This window comes from Vipera ursinii (assembly GCF_947247035.1).
Source record: "Vipera ursinii genome assembly, chromosome: 1".
Classification (NCBI taxonomy): Eukaryota; Metazoa; Chordata; class Lepidosauria; order Squamata; family Viperidae; genus Vipera; species Vipera ursinii.
In genome coordinates, this window is record NC_139512.1 from 2,113,130 (window position 1) to 2,135,710 (window position 22,581).

The following is a 22,581-nucleotide window of genomic DNA, read 5'->3' on the forward strand; positions in this document are numbered from 1 at the left end:
TTAGTTTAGGGGCAATTATAAAAAAAAGAGTGAGGAATGTATGTATGATGAATGTGTGGATTTGGTGAGTTAGCTATAATGGCTTATTCACATATGGTAGAGGTGGGGAACTATGGCTGTTTTATGACATGGACTTCAACTCCCAGAATTCGTAAGCTAGCCCTGGCTCAGGAATTCTGGGAGTTGAAGTCCACAAGTCCCCCACCCCAACATAAGCTGTCACGGGATGGTGTGGATGTGGTTGGTCTCTGGGTTAGCATGAGGCCTGTAGGGTATATCTTATTGATGCAATTTCCAGTAGCGGTTAAGGTGCTGGGAAGCTGAGTTCTAAGCTCTGGTATGTTTTAGCTCTATTTAAAAATGCATCCTTTTTATGTTGCCCTTTCTCAACAGCTGAAACTCCCTAATTCTTTTAATAGATGTTTTTCACCTTATATTTTTTTGGGGGTGTGATAGTTGTAATCGCTGCTAGGTTTTTACAGTGAAAAGCAGCAATTGTTCTCATTGCCAAGTAATAAATTAGCATCATCTTTAATACAGATTGGGGGGGGGGATTCCTAATGGGCCTAGTTCCCATCATGCACCAAATCAAATGATGGTGTATTTTGATGAATTCTGCAAACTATATTGATGCATTTCAAATTATGCATGTGCGATACTCTGTAATCTAAGAAAAATAATTTGGTTTTAGTAGATTCTGCCCCACTGGAGACTACTCTATTTCTAAATTTTAAATGTAGAAGTAAAAGTAATTTTTTAATTTAATTGGATTGGAATTTTGTATGTATAAGGACTTCATGTGGTCTTGAAAACTCAAGCTGTGCCTTTCTAATATACGGTCAATATGTCAACTTTGTCAGCTATGGCAATATGTGACTGTGGAAGTGGAACCAAAGCCTGCCTGATTCATAGCTGTAAGATTCCATAGCGTAAAGCCAACAGGAACCTAGTTTCAAATTACAGAGAGAGAACATAATCAAATTTGGGGTGGCGGGGCAGCTCATGACTTCGTTTTCTTGTTTAGTTGTTGTGCCTTGCCGCAATAGGAGTGGTTTTGTTTTGACTCAACAAAATACATGAATCAGGTTCCTATAGCTGTGTAGACTAATGGAAGGAAAGAGGGGTCAGCTAAACCCAGGTGTCTGTAAAATAGGAGTGGAGTTTATACGTAGAGTGAACCCAAATGAATGAATAAAGACATGAAGTGTCAGTTTTGAGGCAGATCATTCTGGAAGATTTGTCTGGTTGCTAAAAGTCAACACTTGAGTTTGATAGAACTTAATCAAAATGGTGAATAGATTTGTGTCTGTTGCTCCCAAAATCTGACAAATCTCTGATACTTAAAATAGGATTGCTGGATTAGGGCTGTAAACACAGAGAACCAGTAGATTATAGCAAAAATTAGGGGCTGCCCAGATTTTTTGGCAGTTGAAACCTAGAATCTGGCCATATTTTAACAAAATGATCCACATTGTTACCTCTAGGATTGTCCGTGTACACCTCAACCACCTTTCATAGAACCCATAAAATTCTATGGGTCATTGGACAATTTTTAGGAAACCCTTTAATTAAGGAAATGAGCGACAGGCTTGCAAAGTACCAGCTCCAGCAGAAAAGAGGGCAAATTGCAAATTACATCCCTTGTGTCAACCATTTTGTGAGCAGGCAGCCTCCTCCCCAAAGAGATTTTGTGAGAACACATGCCATATTCTCAAAAGTTCAAAAGGTACCCTAAAAAGATCCCTTGCTTAGCCCAAGATATGAAGCTAGATTACTTTTAGCTGGATCAAGGTCACCAAAGGCTATTTTAAGCAGTTGCAAAGTATAACTCCAGTAACATGGAATTAACACATAGTTGTATTTCTAAAAGAGCCAGTTTGGTGCAGTGGCTAAGGACTCTAGGGCCTAAATGGGAGACTGTTGTAGTGCCACCTTAGGCACAAAGCGAACTGGGCAATCTTGGGCCCATCACTCTTCTCAGCCCTAAGAAGGAGACAATGGCAAATCACTTCCAAAAATCCTTGCCAAGAAAACTGCAAGGACTACTTCAGGCAGTCACTAGGACTCGAAGGAAACTATTTTTAAAGCCTCCCTGAAGCCTTACTAATATTAAGGCAGTGGTTGCTTTTACACACGGCACTTAAGCAGTAATGTGGCTTGAGTTTGGCACAGCACTTTCTGTGGACCAGCCAAAAGTGAGTGGCACTTGTAAAGTCAAAATTGAATAACGTTCAATATAATAAATAAACCACATTCGATAATAGGTTTCAGATTAGCCACCCAGTGAGATGGGCAACATATAAATGAAATAAATGATTCCCCTCAACCCTTTTTATAATGTATCCTCTGTAGCAAGTTATACCACAAGGCCCTTGTATAAATAAATGCTGCAGAAGTTGCTGGCGTCAGCCCTGCCCTACCCGACTTTTATTCCTTTTGTTGAAATATAATTTTATTGCATTTCTGCCAAATTTACAAAAATATGACAAAAGAAATTGAGATTCTCCTACCCTCGCCTCCTTGCTCGAGTCACAGAAATAAATTAGAATGCAGCAAATCAATAAATAAGAAACAACCGTCCCCTTTGCTTTCCTCTTGTTAAAAAAAACAAATCCTCTGGTACAGCTAATTACTCAGAAGAGTAAGACATGAAAGAGACCAGTGCTTTTGTAGGTACTCTGCAATCAATATCTGGGTTGGGCCTGGGGTGCTGCAGAATTTGGGGGGGGCGGGGGGTGCGAGAGGAGGGGAAGGGAGCCTTCCTGCCCACCCCAAATCCCACCTGGCCTGGGAGGATTCTTGGCGCGTTCAAATCGTGCCTTTCTGTGAATTGCCTGTTTTGCTAAGCTCTGCTTGGCTGACATGGCAAACGTGAATGAAGGCTGGGTCACTGGGAAAAACACATTCCGTAGTTAGGCAATGAAGAAAGCAGGAGAATGGATTGGTTATCCCGATGACACCTCGTACTCCAACCATTCAGCAGAATGAAAGTGGCCCATTTTTGCTAGGGAATGAAATGCAGGCAGGCAAGTCCACCAAGAGAAGAGAGCAATCCTTGGTGTCCCAGCTAAGAGCTGCGGGTGGGATTCCTCTTCTGCCAACTTGATAGAAGAAGACAGAAAAGCTATGTTGAAAAACCCACACGTGTCCAGGATGAGTCCAAGCCAGCATACCAGTCTTTCTCTCATGGCTATTTTCTTGGCATCCAGCAATGGACTTGGTAGCTGCTAGCGTTGTGTTATTGCTCTTGCGAAACAGCTTGAAAGTGATGCCACCACCAAAAAAAAAAAAAAAGAAGAGAGAGAGAGGAAGCTTTGAGCATCAAAGCCATGCAGGTCAGTCCCTTTTTTGCATTCTGCGTGGGGTGAAAATGCAGCTAGGCCCGTACTTGGCTTCACCAATCGGACAAAGGAGTGATTCGGATGACAGACATCAGAACTTGCTTATTGTTTTTTCCCCCTTTCCTTTGGAGGATTTAGTGGTCGAAAATCCTCTGAGGGGCTTTTTTGGGAGCAGGCCAGGAAGGTGGCCGGCACCTGCTGGAAATCCCTCTCCAACCTGAACACTGCAGTGTCTTGTGGGGAGCAAATATATTAGCAGTCAATTATGTATCGCGGCGATGGCAAAATTGCTCTGGAGAAGGACGGGGGTTGTGTATAGAAGATAAAGAGAAGTCCCTTCCTTTAGAATCACTTCTTTTCCGTCCTGCAAAGCGACCGACTCCTTTGGACTAGTAAAGAAAAGACAAAGCAGTTTTCCTTTAATTTGGGGAAGCTGACAAAACTTGAGATGCTGCCGTAGATCTGTGCTGGGGGGGGGGGGGCAGAGGCCGTCTCTGCTAACAAAACTACATTCAAAGATTCTGCAAAGCTGGAAACCAAGAGATAATGCTATTTTTTCTTTTTTTGGCTACGGGTTCAATTGCTCTTTTTTTTTTAAAAAAAGGAACAAAACAAGACAGGGGGGGGTGTTTGACAGTGATTTGCATATTAAAAGCAGCTGCCAGATTAAAGGAGGATTTTTTTTTCCCTCCCTTCCTATCCAGACCAGTTGTGAGAAATTTAGGCCACAGGGCAAAAGTACAAATACCGGTAGTCACTGCCTGATAAAAAAAAAAAGTTCCACCCACCCCATTTCCAAAGTGGTAGAAAGTTCCTGAAGGTGATAACGATAGCTATTATCTACTTGGGACAAATTAATGACAAAATTCCATTCTCCCTACCCTCCTCCTATTTATTCCAATATGAATTCTGGATTTTTTTTTATTTTTTTAGCTTAAACTCTATCCTCTCAACTCAGCAAGTGGATGCACCTATATATTTAAAAAGCTAAGCAGTATTAACTTAATACAGTTAATACTGCTAAAGAAATGACCAGGAAATCCTTGCTGTACAGGCTGGACTCCGAATTTGAAAGAAGTATTTCAGAAGGCAGCAACAGCAGCAGTCGCAAACTTTCATATTCTGGCAAAGCCAACTGCCCGGATTTCTCCATGAAGTCATTAAAATTAGCTCAATTTACAACTAGTCCTTGACTTACGGCCGTTCATTTAACAACCGTTCAGAATTATGATGGCACTGGAAAAAGTGGCTTATGACTAGCCATTGCACTTAGGACTGTTGCGGCATCCTCGCAGTCGCTTGTGCGCTTGGGAAGTGGCATGTATGATGTGCTTGATGACTATGGCAAAAGGTGATAAAATAGGGCTTGGCTGACTTAACGACCAGATCATTTAGTGATGGAATTTCCAATCCCAATTGTGATCGTAAGTCGAGGACTACCTGTAACTGCTTTCCCCATTGGGCGGCAAATTGAGAAAAATCTCCTTGGCACAGCCTGTCACAGGTCAAGGTCCTTATTGCAAGAAAATAATAACTAGTTCCTTCCAAATTAGATTTTATCCCCCATCCCTTTATTTCTTGATTTCTTTATTACTGAGTTTGTAGAAAGAAAATAGGTGGCAGGTCTTTGTTTCAAGAACTCTTAATAATAACTTGCCCCAATTCTTTTTCTTTTTTTTTGATCGACCGCGGCAGCTTTTGAATTGTGTCTCAGAAACGTGAAAGTCACTGTGGGGTTTTTTCCCAGTTTTAGTGCAAGAGATGTCAATCATGCATGGACCATGGTTCCAATCTTCCCCCTCCCCTTCCAGCCTCCTCAGCCTCCTGGATTTGGCTGCCACATGAGGCTGTTCTTCAAGCAGAAATGGGAATGCACAGGGACCATCTATGATTTAAATGGAAGGAGGGAAAAGCAATGCAAAGTTTCCTCCCCTGTCAAATTCCAGTATTTGTGGCTCTTAGAAATATTTACACCCAGGGAAAGACTGCACTAGCTATGGCTGAAATTCTATCTAAGACCTGAAGGGGTTCTCGCTAAACAAAACTCCGGAGGGAAAGTAAAAACGCTCCAATGAAATTAATGATATTTTCAAAAGGTTGTGACTTCTTAAACAAGAAATTGCACCCACTTTTTTTGCAGCCTTGTCCATCTGTGTTAAAGACAGAGAAGCATCTGGGAATGTGATCAATTCTGAATGTGGGCTAAAATTTAGGCAATCAGTTTGAGCTAGGATGCCTTCCTGGCCCAAGCTCTGACAAAATAAGGGGAAAGATGTGTAACACAACCTGTTAAGGGTTAGTGGAAGCGCCCTCTACCCCTCTGCTTCATATCCTTCGCTTCTAATTTGCAGTTTGCTTTCCTTACTCTAAGTCAGTTTAAAATCTGACTTAGATCAACAACCATCAATATCAGAACTGAGTCTCCAGGCCAAAGCCATCAAAACCTCTCTGGAACCATCATCAACTTTTTTTTTTCCTTCCAAATGTGAATCTCAGCCAGGGTTACCCTGATTTTGCTTGGAAAAGGGTTGACAGACCCAGCAAACCTCTCCCAATTAAAGGCAGAGGCTGCCCCAATTCTGCTTGAGGAACCAACTAGCAACCCACGCTCTCCTCTTCATTCCTCCCCGGCTCTCACTCCCCACCGAGGGGTTAGAGTTTGTGGCTTGGCCCCTCCTCCTCCACCATTGTTCGGATCTCCAGGTCCTCAGACACCTCCTCATCTGCCAACCCGTTGAGATGTGATCTGCTGGCCAAAGGCTTTTCGCCTGCATCTGCCGAAGGGCCGGGCCGTGGCGGGGAGGATGCCCCATTGCCCCCTTCGGATTTGCTGAAGTTGAAGAGTTTGCTGGGGTTGAAAGGCTTAGTGGGTGACTGCACCTTCTCAGTGTTGGCTTCCCGTTTTGTCTCTGGGGACTTAAGGAACTTGAAACTAAGGAAGCCAGGTAGTTTGTTATCAGTACTAGTGGGGGACTGGGGTGAACGGGCCGTCCCAGGGCCAGCTGCCCCGGTGCTCCCTGATAAAAACTTGCCCTGTAGAGGGATGATCTGCTTGAGCTTCATAACGTTGTTGGTGGCCAGGAGGGAGCTGGGCCGTTTGGGTTTCTCAGATCCGTGGCTTGACCCTCCTGGACCCTTCCCTTTGGGCTGACTCTTCTCGTGTCCAAGATCCTGCCCGCCACCATTAGCCTTGCCTTCCTCCCGGCTGCTCTCACGTTCTTTCCGGGCATGATATTCAGCGTGGCGCTGACGCTCCTCTTCCTCCCGTTTACGACGCTGCTGTTGCTGGAAGTGGTGCTGGGCCTGTCGCTCGTGTTTCTGGGGAGGAATAACGACAAACGAATTAATGATTTATTGCAGCCCCCATCAGCTTCCCCTTTGTTCCCTGAAGACTCTCTGTCCTTTTTGACACGTTAAACTCACAGGCAGAGGGCTCTCTCACCCTTATTTTTAATACAGGCAGTCCTTGATTTACGGCCACAATTGAGCCCAAAATTTATGTTTGCTAAGCGACAAAGTTGTTAAGTGAGTTTTGCCCCATTTTATGACCTTTCTTGCTACACCTGCGGCAATCACTGCAGTGGTTAAATTCGTAACATGATTGTTAAGTGAAGTTCGCTTCCCCATTGACTTTTATATATATATATATATATATATATATATATATATATATATATATATATATATATATATATATGATCAATATATATATATGAATCAGTTGCCAAGGTCTGAATTTTGATCACATGACCGTGGGGATGCTACAACAGTCGTAAATGTGAAAAATGGTCATAAGTTACTTTTTTCAGAGCTTTTGTATCTTCAAATGCTCACTAAATGAACTTGTTGTAAATCAAGGACTAACTGTAATAAACTATAATTCTGAAAGATGATCGGGTGGAGCAGGGACACTTGCTCCGGAAAATAGCATGTGCCATCCCATAAGCACCCACTGTGCTCCATACTTTGCTAGTTGAATTGTTTTTAAAGGTCATATTTTTACATCAAACATAATGATGGATATTTTGCAAATAAGTAAATGGAATTATCTGGGAGCGGGAGCAGCTAGCTGCAAAATACCACGGGGCTGGAAGAGATTCTTGTCATTTGTGACAACTGGGAGATAATATCCTTCTGCATCAAAAGGACTGTAGAGGCCCTCCCTTAGCTACTCATTGGTAAATGGAGGCTTTAGTACACATTTCCAGTTGCCAGGATTTTTTAAAAAATATATATTTTTTTCCTTTCACTAAATCTAGATTCCTTTCCAAGAATCTAGCTTTTTATTATTATTATTTAGTTTTTTGAATTTATTAGCTGCCCAACTCCAATGGACTCTGGCCGGCATAAAGATAACCCTTGACTAACAACAGTTCATTTAGTGACTGAAGTTACAACGACACTGAAAAAAAATGACTTATGACCATTTCTCCCACTTTACAACCGTTGCAGCAGCCCCATGGACGGCTGCAGTGTCCCGGGGTCATATGATCACCTTTTGTGACCTTCTGCCAAGCAAAGTCAATGCGGAAGTCAGATTCATTTAACAACCATGTTACTAAACTTAGCTTGAAACCTAACATTAAGAAAACCAAGATCATGGCATCCGGCCCTCTCAATTCCTGGCAAATAGATGGGGAAGAAATGGAGGTAGTGGCAGATTTTATTTTCCTGGGCTCCAATATCACCACAGATGGTGACTGCAGTCAAGAAATTAAAAGACGCTTGCTCCTTGGGAGGAAAGCCATGGCAAATCTAGACAGCACACTAAAAAGCAGAGACATCACCCTGCCAACAAAAGTGCGTATAGTCAAGGCTATGGTCTTCCCAGTTGCAATGTATGGCAGTGAAAGCTGGAGCATAAGAAAGGCTGAGCGCCAAAGAATTGAAGCCTTTGAACTCTGGTGCTGGAGAAGACTCCTGCAAGTCCCTTGGACTGCAAAGCGATCAAACCGGTCAGTCCTAGAGGAGATCAACCCTGACTGCTCTTTAGAAGGCCAGATCCTGAAATTGAAACTCAAATCCTTTGGCCACCTAATGAGAAGGAAGGACTCACTGGAGAAGAGCCTAATGCTGGGGAAAATTGAGGGCAAGAGAAGAAGGGGACGACAGAGAATGAGGTGGCTGGATGGAGTCACTGAAGCAGTAGGCGTGAGCTTAAATGGACTCCAGAAGATGGTAGAAGACAGGAAGGCCTGGAGGAACGTTGTCCATGGGGTTGCGATGGGTCGGACACGACTTCGCAACTAACAACAACAACAACAAAATGTAAGAACTGCGGTGTTTCACTTAACAACTGTGGCAAGAAAAGTTGTAAAACGGGGCAAAACTCACTTAACAAATGTCTCACTTAGCAACAGGAACTTTGGGCTCGATTGTGGCTGTAGGTCAAGGACTACCTGTACTGAAAAACCGTAACAAAACAGCTTAAAAAAACTTTAAACCAAATGGACAGCCCAAACTAAAATAATTTTACAGGTGACAAAAAACAAACAGGGATCCTAGACCAACCCCAGACCTGGGACCAAAGCTAGGTTTTCAGGGAGATGGGGCAGCTCTTACTACTATGGGATGCTGCTCCAGAGAATGAAGGTTTCTTGATTGGAGTTCACTGTTGCGGTGGGATAGCAAGAATTTGCCCCAAATTGGCCTGGCCTTGTACAATAGGCTGGAATTAAGCTTGCAGGTCACATAGGGGGAGCCAATGCATGTTTACAGGTACAGTTGCAAGAAAAAGTATGTGAACCCTTTGGGATTACGTGGAGTTTTGCATGAATTGGCCATAAAATGCGCTCTAAACATCATGTAAGTCACAACAATAGAAAAACACAGTCTGCTTAAAATAATACTACACAAACATTAGCTGTTGTCATGTTTTAATTGAACATAAGATGGAAACATTCACAGTGCAGGGTGGAAAAAGTATGTGAACCTTTGGACTTAATAACTGGTTGACCCTCCTTTGGCAGCAATAACCTCAACCAAACGTTTCCTGTAGTTGCAGATCAGACCTGCACAATGATCTGGAGTAATTTTGGACCACTCCTCTGCACAAAACTGTTTCAATGTAGCAATTCTTGGGATGTCTGGTGTGAATGTGGCATGAACCTCTTAAGGTCATGCCACAGCATTTCAATCGGGTTGAGGTCAGGACTCTGACTGGGCCACACTAGAAGGCGTATTCTGTTCTGTTGAAGCCATTGTTTTGTTGAATTACTTGTATGCTTTGGGTCATTGTCCTGTTGCATCACCCATCCTCTGCGGAGCTTCAGTTGGCGGACAGATGGTCATACGTTTTCCTGCAAAATGTCCTGATAAACTCTGGAATACATTTTCCCATCAATGACAACAATCCGTCCAGGCCCTGAGGCAGCAAAGCAGCCCCAAACCATGAAGGTGACAATTGGTGATCACATGACCGTGGAACACTACATCTGTCATCAATACATCCTAAGTGTATAAGTGAAAAAACTGGTCATGTCACGACTTTCAGTGCTGTTGTAACTTGGAATGGCCACTAAATGAATGGTTGTAAATGGAAGACCACCTGTATTTTTTTTTTAAAAAAAAAGCAAAGCAAGGACTCAAAGTTGTGCATCTCTCTTGCGAGACTCACCTTAAAGGCCTCTCGCCTCTGGTATTCAAGTTTGGCCATCTCTTCTGCAACCCAGGCTGGGATATCAGGAATTGCGACTTGGATGATATATTTGAGCAAAAGGGCAAAATGCTGTGGAGAGAAGAGAGACAGGCTTTAAAGAGTAAGGAAGATGACTTTGACGAAGATGCAGAACAACAGAATAACAGAGTTGGGAAAGGACCTTGGAGGTCTTCTAGTCCAATCCCCTGCTCAAGCACAAGACCGTATACCAGGGGTAGGCAACCTTGGCTACGTGAAGTACTAATACCACTTTACAATGCCTTGGTAAGGCCACACTTGGAATACTGCATCCAGTTTTGGTCACCACGATGTAAAAAAGATGTTGAGACTCTAGAAAGGGTACAGAGAAGAGCAACAAAGATGATTGGGGGACTGGAGGCTAAAACATATAGGGAACGGTTGCTGGAATTGGGTATGTGTAGTTTAACGAAGTGAAGGGTGAGGGGTGACATGATAGCAGTGTTCCAATATCTCAGGGGCTGCCAAAAAGAAGAGGGAGTCAAGCTATTCTCCAAAGCACCTGAAAGCAGGACAAGAAGCAACGGATGGAAACTAGTCAAGGAGAGAAGCAACCTAGAACTAAGGAGAAACTTCTTGACAGTTAGAACAATTAACCAGTGAACAACCTGCCTCCAGAAGCGGTGAATGCTCCAACACTGGAAGTTTTTAAGAAGAGACTGGACAGCATTTGCCTGAAATGGTATAGGGTTTCCTGCCAGAGCAGGGGGTTGGACTAGATGACCTCCAAGGTCCCTTCCAACATCATCATCATCATCATCATTTAAATCAGATTTGCAAAATTCTGCTATTTCAGCCAATCGCAATAAAGGAGTTTTAGCCTTCCTTCGGAGCTAATTTACTGATCTGGTAGTGGACTGGACAGAAAGGGGCAGAAAGCAAGTTGTGTTCACACACAACAATACAGAACACCAATAAACGGGTTCTATCAGAAGAAATGTGTTTTTAAGATACTGTTATCAAACTCGAATCAACATTTTTGTTCCATCATATAAGAGAGGTGTTTGTTTTTTTTAGTTTGAACCTCATTTGTTTACATGGAAAATTACATAACAAAATGAGCTACAGGAAATAATAAAATACAGCAGCCCTTACGACAAAAGGTCATCAGACAAGCACTTGCAGACGCCACGGCCTCTGCTATGCTTGTAACCAGATAGTGTCTACATCCCCCAAAATTGCTTAAATGAAAAATTGTGTATGTACTTTTAAAAATGGGCTGAAATCTTGCAAAGTCTCAAACGTGCAAGTTCTGAGACAAGAACCCCGACATTTAACTAATGTCTGTTGTCTTTCAATTTTTCAGTGCTATCACTTGAGACCTTATACTAACTCAAAGTCAGACCGCTGCGTACTTCTGCAACAGGAAAGAGACTGCTATTCAGTCACTTCTAACTCCTCCTGACGTAACCAATGTTACTTCGCCAGGGCTGTTCAGTAATCATTAGACTTTGAGGTCTTGTGAGATGAGTCACCAATGATGATATCTAATCTTGCAGTCTTGGCTTTTCTCCATTGCCTTCAAGGCTTCCAGACATCAGGATCTTTGCCAATGAGTTGTCTTTGCATGATGCATCCAAAATATTCCCAAAGATATATTCTGCTCCCACTTTCCAAGTTTTCTCCTAAGACTTGGCTCGGGTTTCTAGGCCTCGGGTTAGGCTGTTTCTGGGGCTCTTGCAATGGACTGTAGTCAGGAGGTGGAACCCCAGGTGGAAGGGAGGGAGGGGGGGCACTCCAGAGGAGTAAGAGGGAACTCAGCCCAGATATTATGTGTGAGAGAAAGAGGATGAAGACAGCCCCTCCCTAAGACAGATAATCCTCGACTTACAACAGTTCATTTAGTGACCATTCAAAGTTACAACTGAATTTTAAAAAGTGACTTATGACCGTTTTTCACACTTACGGCCATTGCGGCATCCCCATGGTCACATGATCAAAATTCAGACACTTGGCAACTGACTCATATTTATGACAGTTGTAGGGTCCCAGCATCGTGTGATCACCTTTTGACTTTCTGACAAGCAAAGACAATGGGGAATCCAGATTCATTTAACAACCTTGTTCTTAACTTAACAACTGCAGTGACTCACTTAACAACCGTGGCAAGAAAGGTCGTAAAATGGGGCAAAATTGCAACTGTCTCACTTAGCAACAGAAATGTTGGGCTCAATTGCAGTCGTAAGTTGAGGAATACCTGTAGTGTTGAAGTCTGGAGTGCATAATCATTATTAAGATAATAAATTATTAAGATAATAAAATGAGTGCAACTGTTGTTCCGGGCTTTAATCCAGCAACATATTTATTTAAAAGATTTATATGGCTGCCTATCTTACACAACTCTGTGCAGCTTACAACAACTGTAAACGACCAATAAATAAAACAATCATTAAAAATGACAAAATAAACAAAAACCTGGCATTGTAATCATGACGTATCAGTGTTCCTTCTAATTATCAGCTGTTCTTTCTCAGTAGTTGGATAAATATGAAATATATACAGTAGAAGAGAGATCTTAGGAAGTCCACCAAAGGAATAATATAATTAGTCCTCAACTTACTGCCAGAAATGAGTTCAAAATTTCTGTTCCCAAGTAAGACAGTTATTAAGTGAGTTTTGCCCCAATTTTACGACCTTTCTTGGTGCTGTTGTTAAGTGAATCTTGCTGCAGTTGTTCAGTTAGTGACACGATTGTCAAGGGCTTCCCCACTGACTTGTCAGAAGGTCGCAAAAGGGGACCCTGAGACTGCAACCGTCATAAATATGAGTCAGTTTCCAGTGCACCTAAAAAAAAAAAGGGACTTCTATTACATGGTGGCAGCCTCCGTCCAGACTTTGGTTGTCTCCGGAATTCTGGGAGTTGAAGTGCATGAGTTGTAAAGTTGCCATAGTTGCCCATCCCTGCTGCATATACTCTTCTATCATCCATGGGGACGATGCATCGGTCGCAAGTGTGAAAAAAACAGTCATAGGTCACTTTTTTTTCAGCGCCATCGTAACTTTGAACGGTTGCTAAACAAATGGTTGTAAGTCGAGGACTATACACAGAGCGCCTGTTACTCGTCCCAGCTTCTGCCAACCTAGCAGTTCGAAAGCACGTAAAAATGCAAGTAGAAAAATAGGGACCACTCCGGTGGGAAGGTAACAGCGTTCCGTGCGCCTTTGGCGTCTAGTCATGCCGGCCACATGACCACAGAGACTTCCTCGGACAAGCGCTGGCTCTTCGGCTTTGAAACGGAGATGAGCACCGGCCCCTAGACTCGAAAAAACGACTAGCACGCATGTGCGGGGGAAACTTTACCTTTACCTATACACAGAGGAGGAGAAGAAGGTGGAGGAGGAGGAGAAGGAGAAGGAGGAGGAGGAGAAGAAGAAGAACAAGAAGAGGAGGAGGAGGAGGAGGAGGAGGAGGAGGAGGAGGAGGAGGAGAAGAAGAAGAAGGAGAAGAAGAAGAAGATCGCAGTCTTACCTCTAGCACCACCACAGATATTATAGCACCTTCAGGACTCAGCCAAGGAAAAAGACGCTGCAGCTGCCCACACTGGCCAATCAGGTAACAGTTCACCACAATTGCCAAGACGCCCATGGCCTCCATCACTTTCTGCAGGGAGTGGAGGGGGGAGAAAGGTCTTTTAAAAAAATGAGGCACTTTCAGGGACTGACTTCAGAAGAACCCTTCTCTTTTTTTAGCAACTTGAAATGAAAGGCTGCATAATATACAGGTAGTCCTCCACTTATAGTAGCTCATTTAGTGACTGTTTGAAGTTCGAAGTCACTGCAGCATCCCCATGGTCACGTGATCTGTTGCTTGGCAACTGATTCCCATTTATGATGGGTGCAGTGTCTTGGGATCATGGGATCCCCTTTTGACAAGCTAGATTCACGTAATAACCATGATACTAACTTAACGACTGCAGTGGTTCGTTTAACAACCGTCGCAAGAAAGGTTGCATAATAGGGCAAAATTCACTCAACAGCAGTCTCACTTAGGAACATAATTTTTGGCTCAATTGTGGTCGTAAGTCGAGGACTACCCATACAGTGCAACAGGAGCAAACTTGAGGGAAGCCGTAGAGTGACAGCTAAAACGAGATGTCCTTCAATCAATATGTAGTTGTTGTTATATTATTATTATTATTATTATTATTATTATTATTATTATTATTATTATTATTATTATTATTATTATTATTATTATCTGACAATGCCTACCAAGCCAGTGATTTTCACCAAAAGAGGGGGGAAAATTCATTTGTGGAAGAGGAGCAGTGAGCTGTCAATCAATGGCTTTTACGTAAGTAAATAGAGCTTTCATAATCAGGTGCAATCTACCTCAGAATACAGTTAGTCCTCAATTTACAAACACAATTGAGACCAGAACTTTTACTGTTAGGCAACGTCATTAAGTGACTCGTCACGTGACCGCACAAGAATGTCATGACTTTTTGCCAGTGTTGTTAAGCAAATTGTGCAGCTGTTAAGTGAATCCAGCTTTCCCCTTTGACTTGCTTATTGGAAACCAGCTGGAAAGATTGTTTCAAATGGGGATCATGAGAACTTGGGACACGGCAGCTCCAAACGCTGCTAGCCAGCTGCTGCAAAGCTAGTTTGCCCCTATGATGGACCATGGATAGCCTTGCATGTGTGAACTAATAAGGCTGCCAGAACTACCCAGTGATAAAAAAAACATTGTAGCCTTCCCTGGCTATGTACACCATACGCTAAACTCGCCCCCAGCAACCTGCGGCTGTCATAAATTCAGGCTAGTTGCCAAGCATCCGAATCATGTTACCATGGGGCCGCTGCAATGATGCAGCTTGACCACCACTGTAACTTCAAATTGTTGCTAAATGGTCATAAATTGAGGACTACCTGCATCAGTTTGTCCATGGCCAAGAAGGGAGGGACTGTTGCCTTCGTGGAAGTTGGAACAGAACAGAACAGAGTTGGAAGGGGCCTTGGAGGTCTTCTACTCCAACCCTCTGCTGAAACAGGAGACCTCCTGCTATTCCAGGCCAATGTCTGTCCAATCTCTTCTTAAAAGGCCTCCAGTGATGGAGCACCCACAACTTCCGAAGGCAAGCCATTCCACTGGCTAACTGCATCCAGGTGAAAAATCCAGGCTTACCTGCCACTCTCCAATGCTTTCCACCCGCTGCCCGAAGGGCCGTTGGAGCCCCGTGCACAACTTGAAGGCATCGCTCCGGATTTCAATGATATTGTTGATCAGGGCACACAGCGCAGCCAAGGGAAAAGCTGACGAGAAGAGGACCACGTAGCCAAATTGGATGAACATCTCCTGGTAATCTTGAAAAGTGTCCTGGGTTGGGACAGGATCAAAATGTCGGGATGGCTTGTGTGTGCATGTGCAAGAGAGAACTACAGAGCCCATGCAGCACCTTATTCATTTGTTCTTCTCTAAACTTCTTTTATTCTGAAGTTTAGCCCTTGGTGTCTGAAGCCGCATTGTTTTCTTTTGCAGGAAGGAGCTCCAAAGATAGCAAAAACGAGTAACTTTCAGAGCTCACCATCTTACATAGTGGAAGGGTTTTTTTAAAAAAAAGAAAGGTCCAAACACCAATTAATTAAATAGACTAATTAGTCAACAATCACACTAATGGCCTGCTTGCCTATTAGAGAAGCGCATTTGGGTCTTACCTCATATTTTTTCATGCAGCTCTCCACTTCGGCTTGGGCAAGCTGCGTGGTGTAGTTCTCCTCTGGTGGATCGATCCATGAGGACCTGGCATGTCTTCGATTCTCGTAACCGTCTTCCTCTTCTTCTTCTTCTTCTTCTTCCTCCCCTTCTGTGAGGTTCTTGCCCCCCCGCGCCCTCCGAGTCCGCATAGTAACAGCTGGCTCCTTAGCTTCTGGTAGGGTCTTGAACGGGCTCTCTGAGGCTTCATCACTCTCATCATCATCCTCACACAGCTCAAAGACCGAGGACGGGTCCATCCCTTTCTCCACCATGGTGGGACTACCTTCTTCCAGGAAGCTCATGTCCTCTAAACTGGGATCTCCCGTCTTGCGGTCGGCCTTTTCAATAAAGCTCACTTTTTTCAGCTTTAACCCACAGTCAATGATGCTTTCGTCTTCTGAGTCTGATTCCTTCTTCTCCTCTTCCTCTTCTTCGGGCACTCCGCACCCCCCATTGAGGCATTTCTTCTCCCCTTTGGCGGCCCCCTCTGGGGCCTCATGGACCTCTGGCCTGTGGCCCGCCGGCGAGTCACCGTGCCTGGGATGCCGAGGGTTGGTGCCATGCGATGATGTGGTGAATGTGTACTTCTGGGTCAGCAGGCGGAAGAGGGTATGGGTCACCTCCCGAAGGTTTTGCATACTGAAGTCACCACGCTTGAACTTGCTGTATAAGTGGGGCTGAGAGACTTCCTTAATATTCTGCAAGAACTGGCGGGTGATGAGGAGTGTAGCCAGCATCTGAAAGAGGCAGGAGGGAAGAGTAAGGCATCCAGGTATTAGCCCTTCAGGACAAGACAAGACTAGCAAGCAAAAGTCATGCAGGTCAATACTACTTTTTTCATGAGGTTATGGTAAGCAGAATCTTACAAGTCTGAATGCATTTAGCCCCTCCCTTATAGAATACAGAATAGAGTTGGAAGGGACCTTGGAGATTGTCTAGTCCAACCCCCTGCTCAGGCAGGAAACCCTATACCATTTCAGACAAATGGCTGTCCAATCTCTTTTTCAAAGCTCTGCTGTTGGAGCACCCACAACTTCTGGAAGCAATTTGTTCCACTGATTAATTGTTTTCACTGTCAGGAAATGTCTCCTTAGTTCTAGGTTGCTTCTCTCCTTGATTAGTTTCCACCCACTGCTTCTTGTCCTGCCTTTGGGTGCTTTGGAGAATAGCTTGACACCCCCCCTTTCTTTGGGACACCCTCTTAGATATTGGAAGATTGCTATCATGTCACCCCTATTCTTCTTTTCATTCAACTAAGGTAAAGGTAAAGGTTCCCCCGCACATGGCGTGCTAGTCGTTTCCGACTCTAGGGGCCGGTGCTCATCTCCGTTTCAAAGCCGAAGAGCCAGCGCTTGTCTGAGGATGTCTCCGTGGTCATGTGGCCGGCATGACTAGACGCCAAAGGCGCACGGAACGCTGTTACCTTCCCACCATAGCGGTCCCTATTTTTCTACTTGCATTTTTACATGCTTTCGAACTGCTAGGTTGGCAGAAGCTGGGACGAGTAACAGGCGCTCACTCTGTTACGCGGCACTCGGGATTCGACCCGCCAAACTGCTGACCTTCTGATCGACAAGCTCAGCGTCCTAACCCACTGAGCCACCGCGTCCCTTGCTTTCATTCAACTGGACATACCCAATTCCTGCAACTGTTCTTTATGTTTTGGCCTCCAGTCCCCTAATCATCTTTGTTCTTCTCTGCACTCTTTCTAGAGTCTCAATATCTTTTTTTTTTAATATCATGGCGACCCAAAGTGGATGCGCTATTCCAAGTGTGGCCTTACCAAGGTATTATAAAGTGGTATTAACACTTTATCTTCATGAGAACTAGGGTGGGTCTTAGCTGAGATGACTTTTCAGAGTGCAGTTTCGCCCTGGATTCAGCTTTCTTTTATCTGACCGTTGTCTTCGTAGTTGCTCTTCCTCTTTTTTCACAATATTATTCCCTCTGCCCCTCATACCTGAGGAGAGTTGTGAGATGGTCAGTCGGCCGGACACACTGAAGCATCTCTTTTGGCCGATGAAGTGGGACAAGGTGCATCCCTGCCTGTCATTCTCAGCAGTTATTCCTTAGTAACAAACAATAGCTACTCACCTCTGGAACTGAATCGTCCAATAAATTTATAGGCTGTCCTAAAAATATTATTTTAAGGGGAACCCCAATCCTCGACTACGTAGAGAGCAAGAGCCTCCAAACCCTTTTTGTTCTAGCGGGCACATTTCAAATTTTGAGAGGATGTTGTGGGTATGCTCACAAAATGATTAATCATTTAAAATATCAGAAGACATAAGCCTTGACCTTGGCCTCCATTCTTTAGTTCAGCGTTTCCCAACCTTAGGAACTTGAAGATGCGTGGACTTCAACTCCCAGAATTCCCCAGCCAGCTATGCTGGCTGGGGAATTCTGGGAGTTGAAGTCCACGCATCTTCAAGTTCCTAAGTTTGGGAAACGCTGCTTTAGTTTACCCTTTACTACCTTAGCTTATATTCACTTTCACTTTTCCCTGACTGGATGAGCTCACTTCCAACAAAGCCGTGACAACTCACCAATTCTTAAGAATTGCTTTGGAGAGCATATGGAATCCAGGAACATGGATGGGCAATTTCTCCCTTCGTGTTATATTGCACGCTTATCAGTTGTAAGAAAGTTTTCTTTGTAATTGGGGTCTCTATAGGACAGGGGTCTTCAAACCTGGCCCTTTTATGACTTGTGGACTTCAACTCCCAGAATTCCTCAGCCAGTGTGTCATAAAAGGGCCAACTTTGAAGACCCCTGCTATAGATACATTCTACAGGAAACCCTTGACTTATAAGCAGTCACTTAGCAAATGTTTGAAGTTACAACGGACCCCCCCCAAAAGCACTTACCACCTGGTTCTGAGGTTTTGATGACCAGGCTCCCTCCACAGTCACGTGACTTTATTTCGGACACGTAGCCACTGGCCCACATTTATGGCCATTTGCAGTGTTCTGCAGTCATGTGACCACAGTTTACAACATTTTGGCTGAAAGCTGGAGTTTACTTCTAGTTTTCAGCAAAAATGCCTCAAAGCAAATAATGGAGTCCGTGTGACACCACGGATTCATTTAACAACTGCCATAAAAAAGGTCATACAATTGGATGGACATTGGCAAGCTTTTCCTAATGGTAAAAACTGGCCAACAATGGAACCAACAAGGATGGATGGCCTTGGGACTGATGTAGTGATTGGACGAGATCCGTGTTTCTCAACCTTGGCAACATGTCAGCTGAGGAATTCTGGGAATTGAAGTCTATACATCTTAAGGTTGTCAAGATCAAGAAAATTTGAAGTAGATCTTAAGACTCCTCCAGCCCTTTCATTCTATAATTCTAAGCTTCAACAGCATTTTTACGTGCTTTCGAACTGCTAGGTTGGCAGAAGCTGGGACGAGTAACAGGCGCTCACTCTGTTACGCGGCACTCGGGATTCGACCCGCCAAACTGCCGACCATCTGATTGACAAGCTCAGCGTCCTAACCCACTGAGCCACCGCGTCCCTTGCTTTCATTCAACTGGACATACCCAATTCCTGCAACTGTTCTTTATGTTTTGGCCTCCAGTCCCCTAATCATCTTTGTTCTTCTCTGCACTCTTTCTAGAGTCTCAATATCTTTTTTTTTAATATCATGGCGACCCAAAGTGGATGCGCTATTCCAAGTGTGGCCTTACCAAGGTATTATAAAGTGGTATTAACACTTTATCTTCATGAGAACTAGGGTGGGTCTTAGCTGAGATGACTTTTCAGAGTGCAGTTTCGCCCTGGATTCAGCTTTCTTTTATCTGACCGTTGTCTTCGTAGTTGCTCTTCCTCTTTTTTCACAATATTATTCCCTCTGCCCCTCATACCTGAGGAGAGTTGTGAGATGGTCAGTCGGCCGGACACACTGAAGCATCTCTTTTGGCCGATGAAGTGGGACAAGGTGCATCCCTGCCTGTCATTCTCAGCAGTTATTCCTTAGTAACAAACAATAGCTACTCACCTCTGGAACTGAATCGTCCAATAAATTTATAGGCTGTCCTAAAAATATTATTTTAAGGGGAACCCCAATCCTCGACTACGTAGAGAGCAAGAGCCTCCAAACCCTTTTTGTTCTAGCGGGCACATTTCAAATTTTGAGAGGATGTTGTGGGTATGCTCACAAAATGATGAATCATTTAAAATATCAGAAGACACAAGCCTTGACCTTGGCCTCCATTCTTTAGTTCAGCGTTTCCCAACCTTAGGAACTTGAAGATGCGTGGACTTCAACTCCCAGAATTCCCCAGCCAGCTATGCTGGCTGGGGAATTCTGGGAGTTGAAGTCCACGCATCTTCAAGTTCCTAAGTTTGGGAAACGCTGCTTTAGTTTACCCTTTACTACCTTAGCTTATATTCACTTTCACTTTTCCCTGACTGGATGAGCTCACTTCCAACAAAGCCGTGACAACTCACCAATTCTTAAGAATTGCTTTGGAGAGCATATGGAATCCAGGAACATGGATGGGCAATTTCTCCCTTCGTGTTATATTGCACGCTTATCAGTTGTAAGAAAGTTTTCTTTGTAATTGGGGTCTCTATAGGACAGGGGTCTTCAAACCTGGCCCTTTTATGACTTGTGGACTTCAACTCCCAGAATTCCTCAGCCAGTGTGTCATAAAAGGGCCAACTTTGAAGACCCCTGCTATAGATACATTCTACAGGAAACCCTTGACTTATAAGCAGTCACTTAGCAAATGTTTGAAGTTACAACGGACCCCCCCAAAAGCACTTACCACCTGGTTCTGAGGTTTTGATGACCAGGCTCCCTCCACAGTCACGTGACTTTATTTCGGACACGTAGCCACTGGCCCACATTTATGGCCATTTGCAGTGTTCTGCAGTCATGTGACCACAGTTTACAACATTTTGGCTGAAAGCTGGAGTTTACTTCTAGTTTTCAGCAAAAATGCCTCAAAGCAAATAATGGAGTCCGTGTGACACCACGGATTCATTTAACAACTGCCATAAAAAAGGTCATACAATTGGATGGACATTGGCAAGCTTTTCCTAATGGTAAAAACTGGCCAACAATGGAACCAACAAGGATGGATGGCCTTGGGACTGATGTAGTGATTGGACGAGATCCGTGTTTCTCAACCTTGGCAACATGTCAGCTGAGGAATTCTGGGAATTGAAGTCTATACATCTTAAGGTTGTCAAGATCAAGAAAATTTGAAGTAGATCTTAAGACTCCTCCAGCCCTTTCATTCTATAATTCTAAGCTTCAACAGCAAAAAAAGTCAAAATAATGCATTTGTCAGAAATAGGAAAACTTTTATAAATTATTTAGACCTTAACTTGACTTCCCTCTTAAAAAGTAACCATTTAAATAGATTAACATCATATGCTGTTGTTTTTCCCCTAGTTTCTTTTCATCTAAGTATCTACCTGAGATTGTTTGCTGATGTAAATCTATCATCACCATCATCATCGGGCATAATTTGGAGAAAAAAGCTAAGTTACATAGTTTACCATTAAGAAAGAAGTATGAGCAATTTTTTTATGAGAAGGGTACAAGGGTCTGAAGCTAAATTCCTAAGTCCGCACTATCTGGATATAATAAAAAAAATAAAGCAAGAGCTTAAATAAGAGGAACTAGATGGAAGTCCTAAAATATTAATTTAGCTGAAACCAACCTGCCTTTAAAATGTCAAAATTAATCTAATATTAAGCGTGCAGTTGTTCGCAAATTTAGGAACTATCTTTCTTGCCGAAATGTATTATTATACCCTGCCATCTTCATCTTAATTCGTATTGTTTGGAAATAAACTAAGTTTCTGCTACCAGAAAGTGGTCATAAGACTGTGGCCTGCTATATGTGCTATATGTGATTTCTTATCTAAGGGTGTTTAAGTCTTAGGATGGAGCAGCATTTTGGATTGAAGGCAAAAAGATACTCTAGAAGTGCAACTCTTTGAACCAAACACATTTTTCCCAGTATCCTATTTCTCTGCAAAGGACAACGACACCATCCTGCCAAAAATCAGAATTTCCTGAAGGCGTAGGCAGGTGAGCGCCCAATTACTTCAAAACTCTTTTTGCTTTCCATTCTGAAAGCCTGTTGAGCCCCCATGCTGGTTTCATCATTTTTTTTACCAATCTTAAGTAAATCTTGGTCAGAGCTGTAACTGCAAACTCCTCTTTTCTTTTGGTAATGGGAAAGCAAGTCTTCTTACAATGCATCGGAGCAAATAAATGGGATTGCAGCTGGGGTTCTGCAGCCTGCTTATTCCTCCTCACCCCCACCCTTCCAGATACCCTCCATCATCAGGATCCTACTTTGGAGATGCCCAGATGCCAGCAAAAACTCAGCAAACCCTTAAAGGAGATGAGATAGAGGTGAAGTTGGAGAGTGATGGAGGGAAGGACCGCGTCTTTAAGCTGACGCACAAGGCTTTGCAAGAGAGAAAAGATGAACAGGAGCTGTGGAGGGCAATACAGACAAGACAGAGAAACAAAGAGAGAGAGAGAAAAAAAACCATGAAAAATTAAAAGAACCCATAAAAAAAGGAAGGAAGGAAGAAAACCATGTTAGGAATGGATTCAAAGTAGCCGACAGTCCTTGGCTTTCTGGGATGCAACTTTTTTTGAATGCCCCGGGGACATTTTTGGACGTAAACATATCCTGATAAAAATGGCATATTTACCTGGACCTGTTTCTGGTTGGAATGGAGCACAGTGCAATATACCCCCTTCCCATTTTCCCTTGGCTGTGATCTCCCACATTCACGAATGCCATACCTCCTTGAGGCGCTCCATGTCTTTGAGGTAGAATCCAATGTAGAAAAGACTTAGGTATGAATTTACAAATTGAAACTGGAGAAGA

At 43.5% G+C, this 22,581-nt stretch overlaps 1 protein-coding gene across 1 annotated transcript in view; it reads right to left on the reverse strand.

The window, feature by feature from the left end:
• Positions 1-4,370: 4,370 nt before the first annotated feature.
• The window catches only part of ANO8 (anoctamin 8), a 74,000-nt gene continuing 55,789 nt past the window's right edge, over positions 4,371-22,581 (reverse strand). The window contains exons 12-18 of the mRNA XM_083350191.1: positions 22,497-22,571; positions 22,035-22,178; positions 15,676-16,452; positions 15,146-15,337; positions 13,487-13,618; positions 9,958-10,068; positions 4,371-6,659 (exon numbers count right to left, since the gene is read on the reverse strand). Coding sequence (XP_083206317.1) covers positions 5,994-6,659; positions 9,958-10,068; positions 13,487-13,618; positions 15,146-15,337; positions 15,676-16,452; positions 22,035-22,178; positions 22,497-22,571 — 2,097 coding nt within the window. The 3' untranslated portion in view covers positions 4,371-5,993. The remainder of the gene's footprint in view (positions 6,660-9,957; positions 10,069-13,486; positions 13,619-15,145; positions 15,338-15,675; positions 16,453-22,034; positions 22,179-22,496; positions 22,572-22,581) is intronic.